A 26,976-nucleotide genomic window follows, 5' to 3' on the forward strand; every position below is an offset into this window, starting at 1 on the left:
GAAGCACTGGTGTGGAAGGTGGCATCGTCAGAACAGGTGAGACGGAGAAACTAGAAGAGATTAGAGTCCTTACAGGAAGTGGGGTAATCAAGGTAGCTGGGGAGTCGGTGGGCTTATAGTGCTTACCATGGTGGGATAGTTTGTCTGTGCTCGTTGTCTGAGCTCATGTTAAAAATGGCCTCTTGTCGTGGAGCTGAACGCCTGCCACTGATCATTGAATTATGTTTGTCATAAAAGGAGGATATTGAAAAAAATTTTCAAAGAATTGGTGCTGGTTTCTTTGTTTAGCAGCAGTTTTGTGATAAAATTAATGTTACCAGTTTCACTTCTGTAGATAATAATGGTTTTGAGTGGCTGTGTAAATGTATTTCCTGGTTCTTCTGTATCAATTTTTTAAAGTGGAAGGAAGTACTCCAAAAATTCACAATATGCAAAAGATGTAGCTTTAAAGTACGTTTTCACATTTAAAAAAAAATCTATTGCCATGTCCAGTCTCCTTGTTGCTGGGTTGCTCTGGAATCACTGACTGGAAAGATGCCGGTGGCTCCATTAATTTACAATGTTAATTATGAGTTTGCACTGGCCTGAAAATCAATTCTGAAGCAGCTGGGCCCAGAGAACACCTGACTGGCTGGCTGAGCACGGCATTGAGTCTTGTCATTAGATCTTCTTGTCATTAGATGCCAAAGACACACTGACTCATATTTATTTTTCTTTCAAGTGCATGCTTCCCACACTTTTTTTCTTCCCCCCCCACCCCCCCCAAAAAAAAAATGTCTCCACTTGTCTCACTTTTTCTCTTGCAGTCATTGATTTGCTGGGATACAGTTCCATGGACCCCCACAGCCTTCTGATACCTCATCCTAATTGACCATTCTTCTATATGTGAGCCTGGATGGTAATCATCTGCAGGATAATTGTTTGAGAAGTATACCATTGAGAGCCTGTAAATGATGGCACATTTACCCGCCAAACCATTGTGAAAGTTACATTTCATACTTTGTTTTGATGCTGAGAGGGGAAAATTTGAATTGATATATAATCTGAATTTAGTCTCCATAGATCCCCCACACAATCGCTACTTCCAAATTTACCCCATCCATTACATTCTTTTGAAACTTTGGCGGTGCCTGCAATAAGGGTCTAGGCCCCCTCATCAAACAAAAATCTGCTGAGTTGTAACTTTATTAGACTGTTTCACGGAGCCTGCAATTTATTGGCTCACAGCCTAAACCGAGGGGAATATTGGATTTTCCAGCTCCCTGAATTAGGCTCGACGTCATGGATGAGGTGGGAAAGGGTTTCTGTTAGACTTTGCATACTTTGGCTCTAAAAAAGGGAAATGTAATTAGTTACTCATTCCTGTGTTTCTATTGCAGCACCAGTCTGAGTAGCGCACTATTTAAAGCTCACAAATAAGTTTATCGTCCTCTACAGTAGTATCTGTGGCTTTGCACAGCTGTGGTCTTGACCTTTGGAGGAAGACACTTCATTTATACTAACGTTAAACTCAAGTGGTCTGGTTATATGACCTGTTGATGCTCACCAAGCTATGCTATGGAGCAACAGGATATGGATTATACGCTTATGGTTTTCCCACACAGTTGGACCTTTGGTAAAAAGGCATAGAGACAGGATGAGATGAAAAACTAATGTGATCTCCTTAATCCAGTTCTTTAAAAGCTACAATGCTGAAGTCCCACACCCAGGCCTGAGTTTATAACCAGTGCAGTAGTGTTGGCATTGTTCTTTTAGAGCTGCTGTCCTTTGGATGAGGTGCTCAGTCAAGGTCTCTTCTGACTATTCAGATAGATATTTGATCCATTGCACTGTTTGAAAAGCTGGGTATCTCGGTGTCCTGGCCAATGTTCCTCTCTCAACTAATAACACCAAAAAATACCAGATTAACCAGTCAATCATCTCACTGTTGTTTATGGGGAATCTAGTCGCACAGAATGGCTGTTGCATTTGCCCTACTGCACTGCATAAAGTATTTAGCTCTCTTGATCTTTCTCTCTCCCTACCCGGCTGCCAAAAACAACATCTTGCATTTCTATAGCTCCTTTAACGTAGTAAAATGTCCCAAGGCACTTAAAGGAGCGGTTATCAAACAATATTTGACACCGATCCATGCAAGGAGATATTAGGACAGGTGAAAGAGGTAGGTTTTAAGGAGCATCTTAAAGGAGAGAGAGGTAGATTGTCGGAGTGATTTAGGGAGGGAATTCCAGAGCTTAGGGCCTAGGCAGCTGAAGGCACGACAGCCACTGGTGGAGCGACGAAAATCGGGGATGCGCAAGAGGCCAGAATTGGAGGAGCGCAGAGATCTCGGAGGGTTGTTGGGCTGGAGGAGGTTAGAGAGATGGGGAGGGGTGAGGCCATGGAGGGATTTGAAAACTGGGACAAGAATTTTAAAATTGAGGCGTTGCCGGACTGGGAGCCAAGGTAGGTCAGCGAGCACAGGGGTGATGGGAAAATAGGACTTGGTGCGAGTTAGGATAGGGGCAGCAGAGTTTTGGGTGAGCTCAAGTTTACAGAAGGTGCAAGGTGAGAGATTGGCCATTGGAATTGTTGAGACTAGAGGTAACAAAAGCACGGATGAGGGTTTCAGCAGCAGATGAGCTGAGGCGGGGCGGAGACAGACGATGTTACGGAGGTGGAAGTAGGTGGTCTTGGTGATGAAGAGGATGTTGGGTTGGAAGCTCGTTTCAGGGTTGAATTGGACACCAAGGTTGCGAACAGTCTGGTTCAGCCTCAGACAGTGGCCAAGGAAGGGGATGTCGATAAAAAGGTGCTTAGGACAACTCCTAACTTTTTGTAATAAAAACAGAAAATGCTGGAGAAGCTCAGCAAGTGAGACAGCATCTGTGAAGAGAGAAACAGAGTTAACGTTTCAGGTCGAAGACCTTTCATCACAACTGGAAGATGTTAAAGTTTTTAAGCAAGTACAGAGCCAGGGAAAGGCGGGGGGAGGGGAGGGGAGGAAAGAAAAAAAAGGAAGGTCTGTGATAGGGTAGAGGGCAAAAGTGATTAAATGTCAAAAGGTGGAAGGCAAAGAAGGAGGTAATGGGACAGGTTAAGAAACAAAAAATTGGTCAGGAGTAGCTGTAAATGGCAACAGCAGAACCATTACCAGCACTTGCTGTCCAAAAAAATGGGAGCAGTGGTTATGATCTGAAGTTATTGAAATCCATGTTGAGTCTAGAAGGTTGTAAAGTGTCTAAACGAAAGGCGAGCTTCCATTGAGCTTCATTGGAATGTTGTAGGAGGCCAAAGGCAGAGAGATCACTGTGGGAGTGGGACAGGGAATTAAATCATGCTTGCGGACAGAGCGGAGGTGTTCAGCAAAGCGATCACTCAATCTGCGTTTGGTCTCCCCAATGTAGCGGAGACCGCATTGTGAGCAGCAAATACAGTATACTAAGTTGAACAAAGTACAAGTAAACCATTGTTTCACCTGGAAGGAGTGTTGGGGCCCTGGACAGTGGGAAGGGAGGAGGTGAAGGGGCAGGTGTTGCATCTCCTGCGCTCGCAAGGGAAGGTGCCATGGGGAGGAGAGCGGCTTTTGGGGGTGATGAAAGAGTGGACCAGGGTGTCACGGAGGGAGCGGTCCCTTTGGAATTCTGAAAGGGGAGGGGAAGATGTGTTTGGTGGTGGGATCGCGCTGGAGGTGGCGAGTTTAGTCCGTATCTACCACGCAAGATACAGGAAATTCATGCCATTCAATGTATTTGAACGGTGAGTCAGACGGCAAGATGCCGTTTTCGTGAAGCTGATGGAGGGGTAGCGCATCTCAGACAGCAACTTCCGGATTTTCACATTTAACTGTGCACGTGCGCTCGCCAGACGTTGCTGTCCAATTTGTTATTTTTTATTCGTTCATGGGATGTGGGCGTCGCTGGCAAGGCCAGCATTTATTGCCCATCCCTAATTGCCCTTGAGAAGGTGATGATGAGCCGCCTTCATGAACCGCTGCAGTCCGTGTAGTGAAGGTTCTCCCACAGTGCTGTTAGGAAGGGAGTTTCAGCATTTTCTCCCAGCGACGATGAAGGAACGGCGATATATTTCCAAATCGGTATGGTGTGTGACTTGGAGGGGAACGTGCAGGTGGTGTTGTTCCCATGTGCCTGCTGCCCTTGTCCTTCTAGGTGGTAGAGGTCGCGGGTTTGGGAGGTGCTGTCCAAGAAGCCTTGGCGAGTTGCTGCAGTGCATCCTGTGGATGGTACACACTGCAGTCACAGTGTGCCGGTGATGGAGGGAGTGAATGATTAGGGTGGTGGATGGGGTGCCAATCAAGCGGGCTGCTTTGTCCTGGATGGTGTCGAGCTTCTTGTGTGTTGTTGGAGCTGCACTCATCCAGGCAAGTGGAGAGTATTCCATCACACTCCTGACTTGTGCCTTGTAGATGGTGGATAATTATGGATATTGTGCATAAATAGCAGTGACGCTGTTGGCTAATGGCTTCGGTCTTCACAATATTTAATTGGAGGAAATTTCTGCTCTTCCACTCAAATATTAAATCAAGGCAAGGCAAGTATTATAGCAAGCACTCGGAGACTGCAGGGGACGAAGGAGGGACTTTCAGGAAAATGCACTGGGGCGACACCTAACTGGTAGAAGGGTGGGCCCTTTAGGCCTGAGCCGGAAATGTTTCATGAATCATTTACTTAAATGTAGAAAGGGGGAAACTGAAGCAAGGGAAGAAGAAAATGAAGAGTAGTTCCAAATTTACAGTTATCCAGGCGGAAGGCTAGAAATATTGGCATTGTCCTGGAGCTGTGGGGACCTGCAACTTTTGGAGCTTGAGGCTCCACCTAGTGGTAGAAATGTGCAGTGGCAGGTATTAGCACTCGTCACTTAAATGAGAAATCCTATTGAGGAACCACCAAGAGTCACGACAGATCCCCAAATAAGGAGTGTGTGTCATACATGCCAAATGTAATATGTTGAGTTTTGAAGATGGACCCTGTGTTTGCCTTCTGTTTGTAAAGGAACTAGAGGATGCTGCAACACAGGCTGCACTTGAGGAGCAAAGACGTCTGCAGACACAGATGCAGCTGCAGGATCGATTCAAACAGGAGCTGGAGCGAGAAAAAATGGTAAAATCGTACTTTATGGTTTGATTTTAATAATCATGCACGGCCTATTTATCTGTTATTACGATACCCACAAATCGTGCTCTATTTTTAACAATATCTCAATTTTTGTTCATGTTTGAATATGAGGAATCTGATAGGCATTGTTTTTCTGTGTTTTTATTTTGTACAAAAATCAATCATTAACACGTTACAGCATCTTTTTACAAGTGGCCTCTCTGAGCTGGTGTGCTGACTTGTGTAGCGAATTATTTAAAATCTTACGGTGCTTTTATTTGTAGACTGCAGCCAGTGGCAGGCCCATAGTTCTCCCTCTGTGGATTGCACTCCATATTATAAAAGCCCTCGCACTCTGGGTAACCAAAAGCAGTGTGGGTCCACGAATGTGTCTTCAGATTCAGGGAGTTGGATTCACAAAAGTAACTGCGGAGAAGTAATCTGCTGCATGATTCGGTGACTGGGTCTCGGCTCACTGGTAACTTGGTTCTACCTTTTCAGAGTCATTTCGCTTAGAACGCTCATGGCCGACATATGTGGAGGTTCATCCATATCAGTCCAGGCTGGATTCAAACCCAGGCCTCAAGTCAAAGAGCAGTATTATAACATACTGTGCTGCTTAGTGCCTGGTGTACAGTTATTAATGAAACAATTAATGTTACCTCTTAACCTTGGAGATAGGATCAACTCCATTTCTGAAAGGACAAATGAACCCTAACCAGGTATTAACATATGAATGCATTTCATTTAGAGCACACTGTTACAGTATTTAATTTCTGAATTATAATGTGTAATTGAAGAAAAGGGATGTCCTACTTACTGGCATTTACCAGTAAGTGTATTTCAGGGTGCATTTATAATGCAACTGATGATCTGACAACATTAGGGTCTGACACCATTGATTCCAACCAGGCAGTACTACTTTTATACTGCCTACCTCTCCTGGGCAGGAGGATTCCAGTTAGAGAGCTCTGAGCATGGGTGTGAATAAGTCTGAACAGGTAAGGGTCAGTTCCTGGTGAGCCAAGAGACTGAATTGCTGCATCGCGCTATGGACCACTGTCCTATGTTTACTGTTGTGAAATCGACTCCCTTATAGACCTCCTGTTCAGTGGTTTAAAATTTAAATGCTTAAGAATATGTGGGTGGGTGCATTTGCACTCTTTAAATGTTTAAATCCACTCTGGGGAAGTTTTAAGAAGTGCTCGCCAGATGATTGGGACCCTTTAGCACTTTTAAACCAGATTTAATATAACACTGGAGTTATACTCCATACAGTGTTAAACCCGAGTGGTATGACACCATTTCTTACGCCGCTTCTCTAAGGAGTCAGGTCAGGCCTTAACTCTGGAGTTGTACTGCAACTTTAGTGTCACCATAAATTGGTGATCGTTCTCCGATAAATCTTCCATTCAAGGGTCACCCACTGTTTGATACCTTTCGTTGGATAATAGTGGATCTGAATTGAGAGAATTTGGAAGGATCAACGCTAACGTTTATTGCAGTGCATGTTCTTCAGGGATTTGAGCAATTCCATCTATCATTAATCTACACAATACTTAAACTAGAATCATAGGTTACAGCGCGGAAGGAGGCCATTCGGCCCATTGAGTCCGTGCTGGATCTATGCAAGAGTAATCCAGCTAGTCCCACTCCCCCACCCTATCCCTGTAGTCCTGCAAATTTTTTCCTTTCAATTGCTTGAAAGCCATGATTGAATCTGCCTCCACCACCCCTTCGGGCAATGCGTACCAGATCCTAACCACTCGCTGTGTTTTTTTAAAAAAAAGTTTTTCCTCATGTCACCTTTGGTTCTTTTGCCAATCACCTTAAATCTGTGTACTCTGGTTCTTGCCCCTTCTGCCAATGGCAACAGTTTCACTCTATCTACTCTGACTAGACCCATCATGATTTTGAACACCTCTATCAAATCTCTTCTCAACCTTCTCTGTTCCTTAAATCACCCCAGCTTCTCCAGTCTATCCACGTTACTAAAGTCCCTCATCCCTGGAATCATTCTAGTTTATCTTTTCTGCACCCTCTCTAAGGCCTTCACATCTTTCCTAAAGTGTGGTGCCCAGAAACTGGACACAATACTCCAGTTGTGACCGAACCAGTGTTTTATAAAGGTTCATCATGACTTCCTTGCTTTTGTACTCTATGCCTCTATTTATAAAGCCCAGGATCCCGTATGCTTTTATAACCACTTTCTTAACCTGCCCTGCCACCTTCAATGATTTGTACACATATACCCCCAGATCTCTCTGTTCCTGTACCCCTTTTAGAATTGTGCCCTGTTGTTTATATTGCCTCTCCTCGTTCTTCCTACCGAAAGGTATCACTTAGGATTTTTCTGCGTTAAATTTCAGCTGCCACGTGTCTGCCCATTCCACCAGCCTGTCTATATCCTCTTGAAGTCTATCACTAGCCTCCTCACTGTTCACTACCCTTCCAAGTTCTGTGTCATCTGCAAATTTTGAAATTGTGCCCTGTACTCCCAAGTCCAAGTCATTAATATATATCAAGAAAAGCAGTGGTCCTGGTACAGACCCCTGGGGAATACCACTGTATACCTTTCTCCAGTCCGAAAAACAACCATTCACCACTACTCTCTGTTTCCTGCCACTTAGCCAATTTTGTATCCATGCTGCTACTGCCCCTTTTATTCCATGGGCTTCAATTTTGTTGACAAGCCTATTATGTGGCACTTTATCAAACGCCTTTTGAAAGTCCATATACACCACATCAGCCATATTGCCCTCATCGACATTCTCTGTTACCTCATCAAAAAACTCTATCAAGTTAGTTAAACACTGTTTGCCTTTAACAAATCCGTGCTGGCTTTCCCTAATCAATCCACACTTGTCCAAGTGACTGCTAATTCTGTCCTGGATTATCATTTCTAAAGGTTTCTCCACCACTGAGGTTAAACTGACTGGTCTATAGTTGCTGGGTTTATCCTTACACCCTTTTTTGAATAAGGGTGTAACATTTGCAATTTTCCAGTCCTCTGGCACCACCCCTGTATCTACGGATGTTTGGAAGATTATGGCCAGTCCCTCCGCAATTTCCACCCTTGCTTCCCTCAGTAACCTAGGATGCATCCCATCCGGACTGGGTGACTTACCTACTTTAAGTACAGCTAGCCTTTCTAGTACCTTTATCAATTTTTAGCCCATCCAGTATCTCAACTACTTCTTCCTTTACTAAAACTCTGGCAGCATCTTCTTCCTTGGTAAAGACAGATGCAAAGTACTCATTTAGTACCTTGGCCATGCCCTCTGCCTCCATGAATAGATCTCCTTTACGGTCCCTAATCGGCCCCACCCCTCCTCTTACTACCCGTTTACTGTTTACATACATATAGAAGACGTTGGATTCCCTTTTATATTAGCCGCCAGTCTATTCTCATACTCTCTCTTTGCCCCTCTTATTTCCTTTTTCACTTCCCCTCTGAACTTTCTATATTCTGCCTGGTTCTCACTTGTCACAACCTGACATCTGTCATACGCCCCTTTTTTCTGCTCCTTCTTATTCTCTATCTCTTTTGTCATCCAGGGAGCTCCGGCTCTTGTTGCCTTACCTTTCCTCCTTGTGGGAATGTACCTAGACTATACCTGAACCATCTCCTCCGTAAAGGCCGCTCATTGTTCAATTAAAGTTTTGCCTGCCAATCTTTGATCCAACTTACCTGGGCCAGATCTGTTCTCATCCCACTGAAATTGGCCCTCCTCCAATTGAGTATTTTTACTTTAGAGTGGTCCATGTCCTTTTCCATAGCAATTCTAAACCTTATGATACTATGGTCGCTGTTTCCTAAATGTTCCCGCACTGACACTTGTTCCATTTAGCCCGCCTTGTTCCCCAGAACCAAGTCCAGCCACACCTCCTTCCTCGTTGGGCCAGAAACGTACTGGTCAAGAAAGTTCTCTTGAACACACTTCAAAAATTCCTCCCCCCTCTTTGCCCCTTATTACTATCCCAATCTATATTAGGATAGTTGAAGTCCCCATTATCACTCCTCTATGGCTTTTGCACCTCTCTGCAATTTCCCTGCAAATTTGCTCCTCTATATCCTTCCCACTACTTGGTGGCCTATAGAATATACCCAGTAGAATAATCACACCTGTATTGTTTCTTAACTCTAACCAAATAGATTCTGACTTTGACCCCTCCAGGACATCCTCTCTCCAGCACTGCAATATTCTCCTTAATCAATTCTACTGCGCTTCCCTCCCCACCCACCCCACCCCCAAGTTGGGCTATGAATCTACAGGCATCTGCTGCCCTCCAGTACCTCACCTAAGTGCTCAATCTTCATGCATGAGCCTAGATAGTAGGATTGAATTCCATTAAGTGCTATATTTAATGCACAAATTAATGTACTTGGATACATTTCTGTGTGTGTTTTTAACAAAGTCTTTTAAAAAAATGACATTTAAATGAGTGCTTTATCCACTAAAAGTGGGGAGTAACTGGGTAACAATCAGGAGTGAGAAGCCTGGCTATTTTTTCTTTTTTTATCCGTAGCTCAGGAGCTCTGAGATCATTTATCTGCAAAACTGCTAATAAAAAAAAAACAGCCTCTGCCCCAGCCAGCAAGGTCCATTCACCAATATTCAGTTTAGAAACTATGTCCCGCTCTTCCTGAATAAATAGAAGTGCTAATTGTTCTTGTGTTTATCCAAGACAAGGCCTTGTAATTCCCCTTTAAAAACTAAGTTTTCCTTCCCTATGTAGAAATACCGAGCTTTTGCTGAGCACTTCATACACCGCGGCTGAGCTCAGTAACTCGTGGAATTTTGGTTATGACTCTGCATCCTACCACTCTGTAATGCAGCATGCTGGAGCTCCAATGTATTGGACTACTGTGAAGGTCCATTAATGTTCATTCTAGGCCCAGCACCTGTGCTTAATTGTGAGGCGTTCTTGTTCGTTCAGGAAGGTAAAGGTTATTATCTGTGTGCTGTTGGTTTTCAGGTCAGAGAGCAGATGGAAGAGAAAGTAGCTCAGAAGTCCACTGAACTGCAACAGTACCTGCAACGTGTGCATGAACTGGAAGACATGTACAAGAAGCTTGAGGAAGCCCTTGAGGATGAGCGGCAAGCTCGACAAGATGAAGAATCTGTCCGAAAACTTCAGGCCAGGTAATGAAACATGTATAAAACTTCCAGGTATTTGCGGTGGTAAATTTTACAGAAAATCATGTCTTGTCCAAGCCTCCTCTGAACTTGTCTCCACTGGTATTAGTTTATGCATGTTTGTGTTCCAAATTGCATAGATTTCTAAAGAAGTGTTTAAATATTGCTATGATCACATTCAGCTCCACTGACATTGAAGGGGCTCCACTGAATTAGATGTCACCATTTCAATGATTCTGTTAGCCACTAGTTTCCTGTGGTGAATGTATAGCTGCATTTGCAATCATTACTTCTCCTTTTGATGAAATTGTGCAGCTTATGTTTCATTTTTAAATATAGGAGAATATTGAGTGGAATATCAGAGTGGAATGTGTATTTATGCAACAAATAGTGCATCCAGCACTCCCAGATGTAATGCAAAGCTAACATTATGCAACTGTCCCCGGTTAACACGGCCTGTTGAATAATACTGCATTGTTTAATACCACCGATTGTATTGATTGTGTTGTTTCTGGAAAACTGTCATGTGGCAGTGGTTATCTGTGTGATTTGTGTTAGTCAAGGTTTGCTGAACTTTACACTCTGTTATCTAAAGTTGAACTCCAGCGTACAAATTACAATTTTAATCATTCATACGATTCCACCTAAACACAAGCCTCGTAAACATTTACATGTCCCTGTGTTCGAGGGGGAGAGAGGGTTAACCAGGATTCCCTCTCCTGGCCATTATGCTGGAGAATATGTGGATGAGGACAGAATTTGGATAAGCTCCATCGTTAAATAGCCTGATGACATTTACTATTAAAACTTAAAAGGAATAAAGATCACTTGGATGAGGTACCAGAGTGTGACTGCTGTTCATGGAACTGTACCTCAGTAAAGGAATCAACTTTCAGGAGAGGACAGAATATTGGCAAAAAGAGGAACATTTAAACATTTTTTTACATGTGGTTAGATATCCCCACACGTGCCCTTATATTTCTCTTGGGGATATTAGATAAGGATCAGAAGTGAAATTTTGGATGATTTCTCTTTTGCCTCCCCCACCCTCACTTTCCTAACTCAGGGTCACTGATACCAGTTGTAGCATCCTATCTGATTCCCTTGCTGAGATCAGCTAACTCACTAATGACCGAGGGTTGAACCTGGGACATATTGGTCTGTATGACTTGGTAGCATTCTGGATAATGCTTTTACCTACTAAGGTTATCAAGGAAACTAAATTTACAGAAAAGTTCACACATTAGTGATTTCCTCTTAGTGGGTAACAGGTTGACTTTGTATTCTGGGAACCCTCCACTGTGTATGAATCCGTAAACACAGACCTGTCAACCCTAGAGAGAGGGATTTAGACAGGAACACCGCTAACTTTGTCAGTATCTTATTTCTTTACTGATGCAGGTTATTGGAAGAGGAGTGCAGTAAACGAGTGGATTTGGAGAGACTGCACTTAAAGCAACAACAAACCATACAAATGACAGAAGCAGAAAAGCAAGAACTGGAAAACCAGAGAGCAATAAAAGATCGTGCACTGGAGGTGGCAATGAAGCAACTGGATGAACTTGAACGGGAGAGAAAACAAGCAGTTGAGCAATACGGGGTAAGACTGTGACACACTAGGATAAGAGACTTTTTCTTTGATAGAGATTTCACAATAGCCTCAAAGGTCAAGCAAAGTTTCTAGTTCTTGGTTGCTGGTCCGCACTTTCTGTGTAGCTTATGCTGCTGTTTTGCTGAGTATAAAATGCTGAATGAATTAAATTTGTGCCACCCAGTTCTCTATTTTGTTAACATCTGAAAATGACTATGCATATCTTCCAATATATGGTGTCCATTTCTAAATTCAACAGACTAATTGGCTATGTGGTAAATTGTGTATTAAAAATCTAAATCAACATACAAAATATATCCTTGCATGCTATAGAAACAACTACTGAGTTTTGCAGCATTATGTTCCTAGTTAGTTGGTAAATCCAACAAGAATTAGATGTAAAAGGACATTAAAGCCATATGGTGATGCCAGGGATGGGGAACAATATATGAGAGATTTGAGATGCTGGGTTTATTTCCACTGGAGGGGAGAAGGTTGAGAAGATTTGATAGAGGTTCATAAAATTATGGAGGGCTTTGATAGAGTGAATAATGAGAAACTATTTCCTCTGGTTGGGGAGTCAGTAACAAAAGGATCATCAATTTAAAATCCTCATTGAAAGTGAGGAGAGAGGTTGAGATTTGTTTACACAGAGGGCTCTTGGAGCATGGGATGTTATGCCACAGTAATTGGTTGAATTAGAGACCATTGCACAGTTTAAAGGAAAATTAGAAGAATATTTGAAGCAGATAATGATACATCGCCATGGGGAGAGAGCAGGGCAATGGAATTTGGTTTTGGATTGCCCTAGTAAAGAACCAGCATAGGCACGGTGGGCCAAATGACCTTCCTGTTTTGTAACCCACCCTTTAATCCTCTGTCCTTGCAAACTATTGTCCCATCTGAAACCTCTCGTCCTTGAATGTGGTGCAGCTTCCAAGGTCCATGCCAAATCTCTCCCTGACCTAGGAACATAGGAATTTCCAGACAAGAGAAGACCAAGGTCCATCTAATTATGGCAATCAATCTCTCTCAATTAGTCTACAGCAGACCCAGACATGAGACGAGGAAAACCCCAGTGGTGGAGAACTTGGGGAACCATAGGTCCAAAGTCACCTGTTCATCTCCAGCATGCTTCACTTACCATATGTCATGTCTCTAATTACTCATACACTGTATCCCAAAATATTACTTTCTGAAAGCAATCTATCTAATTTGCATTTGCATAAATCTATACTAACTGCTTCCATCGTGTTCTTAGGGAGCATGTTTCATAGATTTACCACTCGCTCACTGAAATAATGGCCTCTCTATTTACCCCCCCCTGACGGGCAGGAGAGGGATAAAATGTCAGATTCGCGCAACCCAACCTCAACCCACCACTTAGGCGCCCACTGCCTACGGCAATAATTATCGGAGCCACCGAGTCCCCTGCTGTGGAGAGGAGGGAGGCTCATCAACATATTTAAATTGGGGTCCTGTAATGCGGTTTGGACTCTGAATTGAATTTTACTCGTGCAGCATAGGTTTCCCAAGGTTCAGCAAGGTTGCTAGTGCAATGGAGACGACATTGTTTGCCACTTTTTATCGGGGTGATTAAAGGTAAGGAGTCCTGAGGTGAATAAAGGTACTGTACTCACAGTTCCTTCCTCAGATCTTTGTGGGCTACGGTTTGGTGAGAGTACTTGGTGTGAAAGAGTTATTTGGAGAGTTTTGAGTTCTTCAGAGAGAGAAGTTAATGATTGGTGGCGCCATGGCTGCTCTCGATTTTTGCTGAGGAATAGGAGGAGAATGAGGATCGACAGCAGCAAGGGTATGCTGCGGAGGGAGCTGCAGGTGGTCAGCAGAGAAGGGAGCAACAGATTAGCTTGCAGAAGTCCCTACCCAGCTAATGGGGTGTACAGGCAGAGGCTCAGCTTCTTTGACCTGTCGGAGGAGCAGTGCTTCCGAAGGCTGAGATTGTCACGTCAGGTAGTCGCAGACCTCTGCAACCTCCTATAGGAAGACCTGCTGCCTGCTGGATCTGGCGGCCATGCATTACCAGTGGCTGTGAAAGTCACCACTGCCCTCAATTTCTTTGCCTCCGGCTCTTTCCAGGCTGCTACTGGAGACATAGCAAGGGTGTCGCAGTCGGCTGCACGTAAATGCATGAGGCAGGTGACGGATGGATTCGTTGCCAGGGCTGGGAGGTATATAAGCTTCCCAGGTGATGACAGTAGCCAGAATGAGCATGCACTGGGATTTGAATCTCTGGCTGGCTTCGCACAGTTGGAGGGTGCCATCGATTGCACACACGAGACAATCCAAGTACCCCTTGACCAACCAGGAGCATTCGTCAACTGCAAGGGATTCCATTCCATCGATGTGCAGCTGGTTTGCAACCAGAAAAAAAACTTTCATGAAAGTCTGCTCGTGATTCCATGGGAGCTGCCATGATGCTTTCATACTGCAGCAGTCCAACGTCCCCAACTTGTTCGCTATCTTCAATATCCTTTCAATAGCTGTAATATCCTTTCGGTATTGAGACGACCATAGTATTCTAATTACATAGAATGTACAGCACAGAAACAGGTCAATGCTGGTTCGGCCCAACTGGTCAATGCCAGTGTTTATGCTCCGCACGAGCCTCCTCCCTCCCTATTTCATCTAACCCTATCAGCATATCCTTCTATTCCTTTCTCCCTCACGTGTTTATCCAGTTTCCCCTTAAATGCATCTATGCTAGTTGCCTCAACTACTCCTTGTGGTAGTGAATTCCACATTCCAACTACTCTCTGGGTAAAGAAGTTTCTCCTGAATTCCCTATTGGATTTATTAGTGACTATCTTATATTTATGACCCCTAGTTCTGGTCTCCCCTGCAAGTGGAAACATCTTCTCTACATCTACCCTATCAAACCCTTTCATAATCTCAAAGACCTCTATCAGGTCATCCCTCAGTCTTCTCTTTCCTGGAGAAAAGAGCCCCAGTCTGATCAATCTTTCCTGATAGGTATAACGCCTCAGTTCTGGTATCATCCTAGTAAATCTTTTTTGCACCTTCTCCAGTGCCTCTAACTTTTTATAATATGGAGACCAGAACTGTTCACAATACTCCAAGTGTGGTCTAACCAAGATTCTATACAAGTTTGATATAACGTCTCTGCTTTTCAATTCTATCCCTCTCGAAATGAATCTAAGTGCTTGGTTTGGTTTTCTTCAATGGCCTTATTAACCTGCGTCCCTACTTCGTGATTTGTGTATCTGTACCCCCAGATCTCTTTGCTCCTCTACCCCATTTAGACCCTTATTATCCAAGCAGTATGTGACCCCCTTATTCTTCCTTCCAAAATGTAATACTTCACACTTATCTGTATTGAAATTCATTTGCTAATTACACGCTCATTCTGCAAGTTTATCAATTTTTTTTCTGTATTTTGTCGCAGTCCTCCTTGGTATTAACTATACCCCTATACCACCCCCCCCCCCCCCCAAATTTGGTGTCATCTGCAAATTTTGAAATTGTATTTTCAATTCCTGAGTCCAAATCGTTTATGTAAATGGTGAACAACAGTGGTCTCAGCACTGATCCTTGTGGAACACCACTTCCCACCTTTTGCCAGTCTGACTAACTACCTTTAACTACTACTCTTTTTTTCTGTTTTGTAGTCAGCTTGCTATCCATTCTGCAACTTGTACCTTGACTCCACATGCTCTGACCTTAATCATGAGTCTACTATGCGGTACCTTATTGAAGGCCTTTTGAAAATCCAAATATATTACATCTACTACATTACCCTTGTCTACCCTTTTTGTTACTTCAAATAATTCAATAAGTTTGGTCAAGCATTACCTTCCCTTTTGAAATCCATGCTGACTATTTTTATTATATTTTCGTTTTCAAGATGTTTTTCCATTACATCTTTGAATAAGGAGTCCATCATCTTTTCTACCACTGATAAACTAACTGGTCTGTAATTCCTTGGATTTGTTCTATCTCCCTTTTTTAAATATAGGAATCATATTAGCTGTCTGTCAGTCCTCTGGCACTATCCCCTTTTCTAATGAATTTATATATGTATATATATGTAATAGTGCCTCTACTATCTCTTCCCTGACTTCTTTTAGTATGCATGGATCCAATCCATCCAGTCCAGAGGTTTTTATCCTCTCTAAGTTTGATTACTTTATCAATTATCTCCCCCCTTTCTATCTTAAATGTCTTTATATCTTTTTTGATCTCTTCTTCTAATGTCATGCCTACCATGTTAATCTCTCTGGTAAATACTGAGGCAAAGTAACTATTCAATATTTCTGCCATTTCGCTGCCATTACCTGTGAGTTTATCGTATGTTTCCCTTAGTGGCACTATCCCAATCCTGATTTTTCTTTTGTTATTTATGTGTCTGTAGAATACTTTACTATTTTTATATTCCTTGATAATTTAATTTTGTGGTTTCTCTTTGCCTTCCTAATTGTTCTTTTGACTTCTTTTCTAACTTTTTTGTATTCCCTTTTGTCATCGCCTCCTTCGTCCTCTATGCACTTAGTGTATGGCTTTTTCTTTAGTTTCAATTTTGCCCTTATTTGTTTATTCATCCATGGTGTGCCGTTACTGGCTAGTTTGTTCTTGCTTTTTAGTGGGATATATTTCTTGTCTCTCTTGATCACTATTTTAAATGTTTCCCACTGCTGTTCTATTTCTTTGTTTGGCAACAAACCAAATGCTGTCGCACCAATAATTTATAAAGTGGCAGGATTACTTCACTATTTCGACTTGATATTGACCTTTTAATAGATCCCAACATCTGATTTGCTTTATTCACCGAGCGTTGTTGCAGTAGCTTTAATTTATTGTCCATGCACATTATTTTACAGTATTTGGCAAGTACAAAACAGTTGCTCTTACATTATCAATAGTTGGAAATAGAAGCAGGAAATGCAAAAAAAAATGCAGAGCTATTCTGTATATAAAAAGAAATTGTTAGCATTGGACAAAAATGGTGCAGTGGTTATTTAATATACATATAATTATTTTTATAGTTACACGCACATTATTTTCTTTCCATTTAAGTAATTGTCCTTTCTTGGATTTATTGTCGCCCATGTGAAGCACATTGCATTTCTCCACATTGAATTTCACCTGCCATCTTTCTGCCCAATTCCCAAGTATATTCAAATTCACCTGTAGATTATCCTGTTCAGCTTTGGATTCTAACACCTTCATTAGCTATGTATCATCAGCAAATTTAGCCCTTGTTCTTGTGACTCCTAGCTGCAGATCATTTATAAAGATATTAAATGACAGAGGTCCCAAAACAGGCCCCTGTGGGAGCCCAGTGGTAATATTCTCCCAGGCTGATGACAATTCCTGTACCACTACCCTCTGGGTCTTATTGGTCAACCAATTATATATCCATTATAAAATATTTCCACTAATTCCCACTTTCTTTATTTTCAGTACGAGGTTAACTCTACCAAAAGCCTTACTGAAATCCAAGTACACCACATCTACTGCCTTGCCCCTATCAAGCACCTTTGTCACACCCTCAAAGAAAACCAGTAAGTTAGATTGACAAGGCCTCCCCTTCATGAACCCATATTGGATATCTTTTATCATTTTATTTCTATTCAGATGCACTGTGATCTTGTCCTTAATAAGGGTTTCCATAACTTTACCCACAATGGATGTCAAAATCGCTAGTCTGAGGTTTCCGTGTCACTTTTGCTACCTTTTTTTAAAAATAGGAGTAATATCTGCCTTTCGTCAGTCCCCAGGCACCCCTCCAGTATCCAGTGATTTCTGGATGATTTGTGCCTGAATTCTTGCAATTTCCTCCCTTATTTCATTAAGGAGCCTCAGATTCATCTTATCCAGCCTCTGAGATTTATTTACCTTAAGGTTGCACAGCTTTTCGGCAACCATGCCGGTAGTAATGTGAATAGTGTTACAACTGACTCCTGCAACACCCTCTAGTTCCCTTTCCAGCTCAAATAAGTTACCTGTCTCCTCCTTGGTGAAGACTGAAGCTACCAGTTTGAAACCTTCCAAACAGGTTTTCACTCCACCCGCAGCACCTAAACAGCCATAACCAAAGTAACAAACAACATTTTCTGCAGCTGTGACTGTGATGCATTATCCCTCCTCGACCTCTCTGCCGCTTTTGATGTGGTCAACCAACTTCCTCCAACACTTTTCTTCCGTTGTCCAGCTCAGTGGAAGCCGCCCTCACTTAGTTCCACTCTTACTTATCCAATCATAGTGAGAGCATCTCAACCAATGTATTCTGTTTCTGCCTCTAACATCACTTTTCAGGATCCATGCTTGGCCCCCCCCCTTTCTCATTTACACACTGTCCCCAGGCAACAACACCCGAAGACATGGGGTCAGCACTTCCACGTGTACACTAATGGCACCCGACTCTACTTCTCCACGACCTCTCTTGACCTCTCCACTGCCTCTGCTGGTAGATTGCTTGTATGACATTCAGCCTTGGATGAATCGCATTTTCCTCCGGCAAAATATTTGGAAGACAAAAGCCATTGTCTTCGGCCCTCACCAGAAACTAACTCCATCTCCCTCCCTAGCCACTGTGTCTCAGGCTGAACCAGACTGTATGCAGCCTTGGCATCCTATTTAACCCTGAGCTGAGCTTCTAAAGCTATATTCTCTTCACCACAAATATTGCCTACTTCCACCTCAGTAATGTGGACCACTTTGACTCTACTTTAGCCCATCTGCCACTCATCCATGCCTTTGTCACTTCCAGATTCAACTATTCCAATGCTCTCCTCGTTAAGCTTCCCATCCTCTGCCCTCCAAAAAAAGAACTTCAGCTCATCCAAAATCTTGCTGCTTTATCCTATCCTGCATCAAGTTCTGCTCAGTCATCACCTCTGTCTTTGATGACCTACATTGGCTCCTTGTCACCTAACTCCTCAAATTTAAATTTCTCATCCTTGTTTAAATTCCTCCATAGCCACACGTCCCCCTCTCTCCATAACCTCCTGCAGCACTACAACCCCTTCCTCCCAAACTTTCCATCCTCTGACTCTGGACTCTTGGCTATGGTGGCCATGCTTTCAGCTGCCTAAGCTTCATGCTCTGGAAATCCCTCCCTAAACCTCTCTGCTTCCCTACCTCCCTCCCCTCCATTGAACAAACCTTTGGTCACTCCTGACACATCCTTCTGTGGCTTGAAGTCCTCTGTGAACCATCTGAAAATCTTTTCCTCATTAAAGGTACTATAATAAATAGAAGTTGTTGCAGTTGTGGTAAGAGTAAACCACTATGGTTCTAGATTAAAAGAAACTTCCGGATAACTGGAGATTGAGAGCTGAAGGTACAATTTAGCATTCGATGTAGACGTTGGGGGATTAATTGCATGGATATCTTTCTTTCTGCTTTTTTTCCCCCCGTGTATACCCATTTTACATTATGCTTTTGGTGTTGTGCCACTGCTGCACTGATGTAAAAAGTGCAGCATAACCTTGTAATACAAGAATTGACTCCCTTGCAAGAGCTGTTTTTTTAAGGAGTGGGTTAATGTGCTCACACAAATGAACAAATTGTCATTCAAGGCAGGCCTGATGTGGCACATGCAGTCAAACCTAAGTGTCCCTTATTCTTTGTGACCAGGTTCCTGGTTGAGACGCACAGATCTCACTGAACAACACCCTTTACACTTGTTCATGATTTTTAAAAAAATCTTGGAACGTAACTGTTGTGCAGTTGAGAGATTTGTATTCGCCAACCACAGCCAAATTAAATCCGTGATGGGAAGTGCTCAGTTACTATGGTCAACCATTTTTTGAAGTCCATTCCTGGTGTTTCTGCCCAAGCACTGTGTTGTGAAATAGTAGATTGTGCCTGCAACTTCTCATATAGTGAGCTCCTGATCTTAGTTATTGGAGGGGGAAGGAGAAGAGTCAAGCAGAGAGCCCAAGGAAGGAAGGGAAACTTAATGGGTATGTCACCCCAGGCCACCTGCTTGCTGTTTACAGAGCAGCCTCAACAGATGCCCATGAAACAAGTTGATTGTACTCGCCCTCAGTCAGGGAAAGCTGATGAAACATTTTGAAGAGCAGCGAATACACTCTCGAAAGAAGCAAAGAGAATATTTGTGTGTCTCTTTTTCCACTCTGCTTGCTGCTGTGGAGGCTGGGATGGTAAGTTAGGACTGTCGCTTTTTCAATGGATGCTCTCAATACGATTTTCTCTCGGATGTGCTGTAACGACATATACATAAGTTATTCCCCTTTTCCTTTTAAGACTCCTGATACCATGTGCTATTCCTGATTGGGATGCTGGGTGGCTGACATGCTCCTTCTTAGGTCCCTCTGTCATTTGAGTGCCCACCACAAGGAAGTGCACCAGAATAGACTGGGATCACTTCAGTTTTTTTTAGCCTGGTGTCTCCCCACAATATCACAGGTGAGATCAAGAACTCGGTACGTGCAAGTTGAGGCGTGAGGCTGTGACACATCACTTCCTGAAAGTGTGTTGGGTTCCAATCCACTGACTCCTACAATTTCTTTCTAATATATTAGCAAATTAATGGCACTGCATCACATGTGTGATACTAGTGAATTGAGATTTAAAATTACACCAGGTTATTTGCTGCATTGCGTAAGCATGTGCTTTTAAAAAAAAAAAAGTATATTAAGCTCCCCAGTTTGTGCTGATTAGCTGATCTCGATGGGGTTAGCCTCAGGATCGTTGGATCAAGAAGGGGAAATTGGCAAGTTCCTGGTCCTGATTTACTATCCAGTGACGTGTGCAGATCTCAGGTGAAGACCAGATCGGTCCTGGCTTGATACTGAAAGGCTATTTGGTCAAAGGCAGCATGAGTTGTCAGGGCTCACACATGATTAATAATCACTTGAATGAGGTATTGAAGAGTGCTTAGCACCTGTGGAGTCCTACCTTAACAAGAAGTTGAAGTCTTCAGGAGAAGAAGAAAATTGGGAGGAAAAAAGTAATAATTAAAGCTATACAGATATAATAGTGCAACAAATTGATTCAACTCTTTATATTTTTGTGACAGGAAGTGACAAAAAAATTAGAGTTGGCAGCTAACAAGACAAAGAACTGGAAGGACAAGGTGGCGCGACATGAAGGATTGCTGCGACTTATAGAGCCAGGTGGGAAAGTGAAATGATTATCATATAATATCACCATCTAGCAATAATGCCTTTCACAAGTATAAACAGTGACCACATCTGGAGCTATGAAGGTCGAAGTGGTGGTGAAGGGGTTAACATCTAATCTTTCGAGATTTCATCTGTATAGACGTGTAAGTCTATAACAGACCTAGAAAAAAAAATGGTTGCTGGTCATTGATTCAGTGAAAAGAAAGCAGCAGCAGTTGTGTCGATGCTCATTGCTGTATTTTTGCCTACAGTGAGGAAAAGGTCAAAGAAAGACCTTAGTAGTATTCCTCCCTTTAAGTGATTTTAATGAACTGAACCATGGTGATTTTTTTTTAATACTTGAAATTGCCATGGTATCGTAATTTTCTTTTGATCTTGCTCCTGATTTCCCCATTGATTTGGGTGACATTAAATTGGAAGATGGGGTTGGAGAAACATCTTTTTGAAGGCTTATCCAGTATGAAATGTTAATCTGTTATCGTTTCTTCCCTCCCCTCTAAATACATTTCCAGGGATCTGATTATAGCCAGGACTTAAATCACTTGTATGTCTCCAATATGAACTTGTAAGCAAAATTTTGGATTTATGGTATTAATGGTCAGTATGGACATTGGCTCAGATGCCTTTAACTGTGTTTATTGATACACTTTTTCTGCACAGTTGAACTACATTTTAAGGCATTTTGCAGAATAATGGTTTAGTTGCTGATTCACTGTTGGCTTAAGAGCCTGGATTCTTTTTCTTTTATATAAAATGCAAAGTATTAATATGTAGCAATTTTATCTTGCATCAACTATTGTAAACTATTCTAATTCTGGGTGCCTAAGACTAAATAGACTCCATAAAGGGAGGAAGTTAGGATTGAGATGTCAATCAGATGTCAGCAGGAACAAAATCAGAGAGGAGGGAAATATTTTGGGAAAATTAAGACGGTGTTCTTGGCAAAATGATGGAAAATGCTGAGCTGTTACCTCTCCCATCATTCCTTATCTGAAGAAAATACAATGTAGTTCCTCAATCATTAAACTCGTATCCAGACATCCCTGTCATTTGCATGTTGAATTGCTCCTTTTGAATATTTGTTAATTCTTGTAGGTTCACGGGGCCCTCAGCTGATCACAAATTGGGGACCAGCTTCCTTCACAGAGGCTGAGTTGAACCTGCGGGAAAAGAGCTGGCAACAACAGAAAAATACTGCAACGCAATAATTTGCCATCTCACAACAGATCAAAGTATTGGACTGTACTTTGACAGATGATCACCTGGTTATACACTGGAAGAAAATGCTACGGATTTGCTCATTGTGGAGACAGAACTGGTTTGAAACTGTTGTACAAAGAAATATTTTATACTAAAATATTAACACTCTGGGACCAAAAGTATATTGAAGCAGAGTAGAGGACAGTTCATTTGTAGTTAACATGAAGTTCTGTTAGGCTTATCAATAAATTTTGTCCTGTTAATTTCAAATATTTTTAAATCCTGCTTTCAACATTCTGTAATTTTTATACTAGGTTTGAAAAGTTTGCTTTTTTGCTTGCCTCTATAATGTGCTGCAGTGTTTTATTCACTTTACATCGAAGGCTTTGAGCTGGATGTGTGACTGGGTTGGTTTAGTTGAGTAATTTTGCAGTGTCACAGGATAAACTAGGTTTACATTATTGGCCTCATTCACAGCACTAATCGTCAACATTTGCAATCTTTACACTCCAACTGAATTGTAATAAAACAGTCAACCAAGACTGTAATTTTACATGGAATGTACAGCACAGAAACAGGCCATTTGGCCCAACAGGTCCATGCCGATGTTTATGCTCCACACGAGCCTCCTCCCTCCCTACTTCATCTAACCCTATCAGCATATCTTTCTATGTTCACAAATGTAATGGTGAATGTGTAAGGTGCAGATTTACGTGAGTCACTCCAATTGACGACTTTGTTTGCAGGAGGGAGGAGGAAAACGGGGGAATCCTACATTTTTCCTGTAACTTCCCATTGCTCAGGTGCTTGCAAAATGATAATGCCATTAACCAACGTAATCAGCCGACAGACCTTGTCTTGCACAACAGCTGGTCTGATCTTATTTAGTCTGGTGCTTGGTGTTCTGTTTGTTAAGATTTGCATACTATTTGTAATATCAACAGGATCTCAAAATGTGTTTACTAAAATGTTAAGATGATGGAGTATCTAAATATTTCAGTTCACTCACTCCTTATTTATCTTAGAAGTCTGATATTTTCCAAATCCTAAAATGGTTAGATACATTGATGTTTGGATTGGGATTGACCTTCCATATTTAAATGGCAGTGTCAGTAATATTGGATATTAAGAAGAAAATATATATTGACCAATTGAACCTTCTTGCAGATTAGCAAGGCGAATGTTTTTATTGGAGTTGTCTGGAGAGATTGCTCCAATATGATATGGAATTGCTGTCTTGAGGTCGCAAGCATTAAAGATTTGAAAAATATTGTCTTCCATGAAAATGCTAAACTATATGCAGAAGTTTAGATTGTAGCTTCATTATTTTTAGCTCTTAATCTAATTCATAATATAGCATTTTAATTTATTTGATTTATTAGAGATGATATTTGAAGAACCTTTCAGCTTCTTCTACTTAATAGTTTGAACCAAGTTAATATAAATGAAAAATTTGGGTTGACTCTTAAAATAGGGAAAATGTCTTTGTGTGTGTCTAAATGAAGAACAGGAGTGAAAACAAGAGAAACCTGGCCTATGCGCATGATTGCTTTGTATTTTATGACATGCATCTTTCAAAGGTTTAATACTTTTACTGAATATCCCATCATCGAAGAGATACTTTGTAAAATCCAATGTTCTGTTCAGCTGAAAGCAGATGTGTTCTGTTGATATCCAACAAGAAGTTCTGAAGGACTGCAGCATTCGTTTGCATGTAATTTAATTCTTCTAACTGTTGTCTTTTTTTAATGCAGTCCCTGATCAGTTTTGCTGTGTGTAAATAGTTGGATTGTATGCACAGGGGTTCCCCCATCCCCGAGTGCTGTTGGCCTTTTCACCAGTGCAGTGCTGTTTTTACAAAAAAAAATCTGGTTTGTTCACATGGAGCAAAACCATCCTAAAATGAGGAATAATATCCAATGAAAATACTGCAAAATTACTCAATTAGTGAAAATAGTGTGATATCCATTTTGGAGAAAATGCTGACTGAAAAAGTCAAAGTAGCAGGTGTCCAAGGAAACTTCATTAATCCCCAAAACAGGCCATAATAATTTTTTCCCCTAGTATTACCTCATAAGAAATGTAGTTTTGTTTTAATGGGTCCAGAGAAAATTATACCAGAAATCATGGTAACTGCTGATACTGTGTCTTGTTGGTTTAGCTGTTGGTGAGATCAGTGCCAGTGACAGGGAAGTCAAGTGATGTACCCTGATGACCAGAACACATGGTATTTGAAGACACACACTGAAATGTGCAATAATAGTTTGTAGTTCAGCCATACAGATCAGGACGGTCCCAGGTTCAATCCCCGGTCTGCACTGAATTAGCTGAGCTCAACCTGCATCCCTGGCTTAAGGACGGGAAAAGTGGCCAAAGTTCCCTGACGACTACCTCGTTGGAAGTGCACTTATGTGGACCTTGAATGAGGACATAATTGGGCTTGATTTCCTCCCACAACAACCAAATATGACCTTCTCCCCCCGCCCCCCCCCCCAGTCAGGACACATGAATAGTGGCCAATTGGACAAAGTACCAGGGCATGGATACCTATGGTACTGCGCCACCAGCAAGCGGTCAACATCTTCAGAATGGGAGAGGAGAGATTGACAGATTTTTTAAAAAAAATCTGGTTTGTTACAGAAACTTTAAAGAATGCCTAAAGGATTTTTAGTAAAGCCACAGTAGATTGCTGAGGACACATTTGAAAGGGCAAAGCTTTTGGGACTCTCAATTAGGGTGCAAAGAGTAAATGATTTGAATAGAATTTAAAACAAAGTATTAATATGCAATAATATCAATGCAAGACCAATTTGAGAAATATAGTAATGTGTTGGGCTTGTCAAGGAAATTCAGCACTGTTGCTGTCATTTTGTTTGAATAAATGTAGAGAAAGTAGAGTTCATAACTAATAGTTTCTTACTGAGATCTATATTTTAGCTAGAAATTACTGATATTTGAGAACTAAATGTGATCAGATTTTTAGACTTTGGTTAAAAAGAACTTAGTCGTTTTAAGAAGGTAAAATGTTCACTTACATTTGCCTTTTTAATTTTGTGTATTTTATTATGGAAGTTCATGTAACTGTTCTGAGAGAGCTCTCTGTTCCTTGACTTGAAGCGAATCCTCATTGGTTAGAACTGGAATGCAATTGTCCACCATATTCTAAACCAGCTGAGATCATCGAACTTCTGAATGGTTGATGTTTAAACATGATTCGTGTGTAGACATTTATCTAAAGTGCCAAGATATAAATAAGAATTGCTTTCTGCAGCCTCTTTACATTTTACTGTTAACATGCTTGGAAATTGCTGTGATAGACTTATAACTGCAGGCAAGCTAACATTTTTCAACTATTTGTGCATCTGCATTAAAACAGTGTTTAGTACATAAAATAAAAATGAGATGTACTTTTAAATGTTCAGCCTGTCTCCTGACTTTTAATATATAATCCGCCCCGTCCCGTCTCCCAAACATTGCATACCTTTCACAGGTGAAGATGAGCCATCAAGTTCCAGCTCAAATGCCCTGTAATTTCGCTAATTCCATACTTGGAGCTGTGGCGAGGAGTGACTTGCTCCAGTGGGAAGTGCCTGGTTATATCTGCTTGCCATCTGCACAAACAAATCAAACAAGCTTTTATCCATTTGTGCACTTTTTTTTTAAATGAGCCTCTTGTTTTCTAATCTGGACCAAACACAAACTGCAACAGAGAGTGTAGGCAGATGACCACCCAACATCCACAAATACATACTTACCAGCTGAGGTCCTTGGATGGCTATCAGGAATGGGAACCCTAACTGGTTTAATTTTGACGAGATGTTTGACTAACAATTTGGACGTTACTGACCTGGTGGACTGGGGAAATGCAATTGATATGTGCTTGGATTTTTCAGAACGTCTTTGATAAGGTTTCACATTGGTAATTGATGGCTAAGTAAGGAGTCACATAACAGGAGATCAAGTATGGCGCTGAATTGACTTAAACAGAGGAAATAAGTGGATAAATGTACTGAGCTACACAGACCTAGGTTTGATTCCTGGTCTGTGCTAAGTTGATCATTCTCAGTTTGTACAGTACAATTGACCTCAGCACTCCTGGGGTAGGGAGGGAAAAATCAGCTAGAGCGGCTGATCACTGTCCATTGACTCCTGGTGGAAAGTGCATGAGTGGACATTGAATGAGGATAAGTCTGTTTTGGCTGTAATGCCTTCCATGATCCAATAGTTTGTTGATGCTCACTCTCTAGGCTCACGCATGATGAATTGCTGCTTGGCCAAGGTACCAGAGTGCCCGTGAAACTACTGCAGCATTGTTCAGTTTTTCTTTTTTTTAAAAAAAAATGGAAATGGGTAGTATTTACAAATGGGAACTTTCCTGGCAAGGAAGTGGTTACAAGTGGGTACTTCAGGGTTCAGTCTTCAGACCCCTTGGTGTTTTTGGTATCCAATTAATGATTCAGGCAAGGGTCTCATTGCTAACTTTTTGCAGATAATACTAAAATAGGAGGCGCAACAAATACTGAGAAGTGATTAAACCAGATTCAAAAGGCTTTTGATCTGTTAGTTAACTGGGCCAATAAGTTGTTAAGTGTAAAATAATTTGTTTGGGAACTGATGAACCAAAAGAATGTTAAATTGACATGCATAACAAAATATCAATTGATTTTTTTTTTCATAATTATGTTCCCCTTTAACATGTACTTTAACTTAGGAATGGTCCAAAGTATATTCAGCATGGGACTGAATTTATTTAATCGATGCTTGGATTTCTTAGTAATCTGTGCTACAGTCGCTCCTGTGAGCTTTGACTGGTGAAATCC

The 26,976-nt window shown here is 41.6% G+C and overlaps 1 protein-coding gene across 1 annotated transcript in view; it reads left to right on the forward strand.

Moving 5' to 3' along the window:
• The window catches only part of swap70b (switching B cell complex subunit SWAP70b), a 114,727-nt gene extending 89,150 nt beyond the window's left edge, over nucleotides 1-25,577 (forward strand). Inside the window, exons 8-12 of the mRNA XM_067993976.1 lie at nucleotides 4,992-5,099; nucleotides 10,074-10,240; nucleotides 11,636-11,834; nucleotides 20,851-20,947; nucleotides 22,052-25,577. Coding sequence (XP_067850077.1) covers nucleotides 4,992-5,099; nucleotides 10,074-10,240; nucleotides 11,636-11,834; nucleotides 20,851-20,947; nucleotides 22,052-22,164 — 684 coding nt within the window. The 3' untranslated portion in view covers nucleotides 22,165-25,577. The remainder of the gene's footprint in view (nucleotides 1-4,991; nucleotides 5,100-10,073; nucleotides 10,241-11,635; nucleotides 11,835-20,850; nucleotides 20,948-22,051) is intronic.
• The last annotated feature ends 1,399 nt before the right edge of the window (nucleotides 25,578-26,976 follow it).

This window comes from Heptranchias perlo, chromosome 12 (genome assembly GCF_035084215.1).
Source record: "Heptranchias perlo isolate sHepPer1 chromosome 12, sHepPer1.hap1, whole genome shotgun sequence".
NCBI classification, from domain to species: domain Eukaryota; kingdom Metazoa; phylum Chordata; class Chondrichthyes; order Hexanchiformes; family Hexanchidae; genus Heptranchias; species Heptranchias perlo.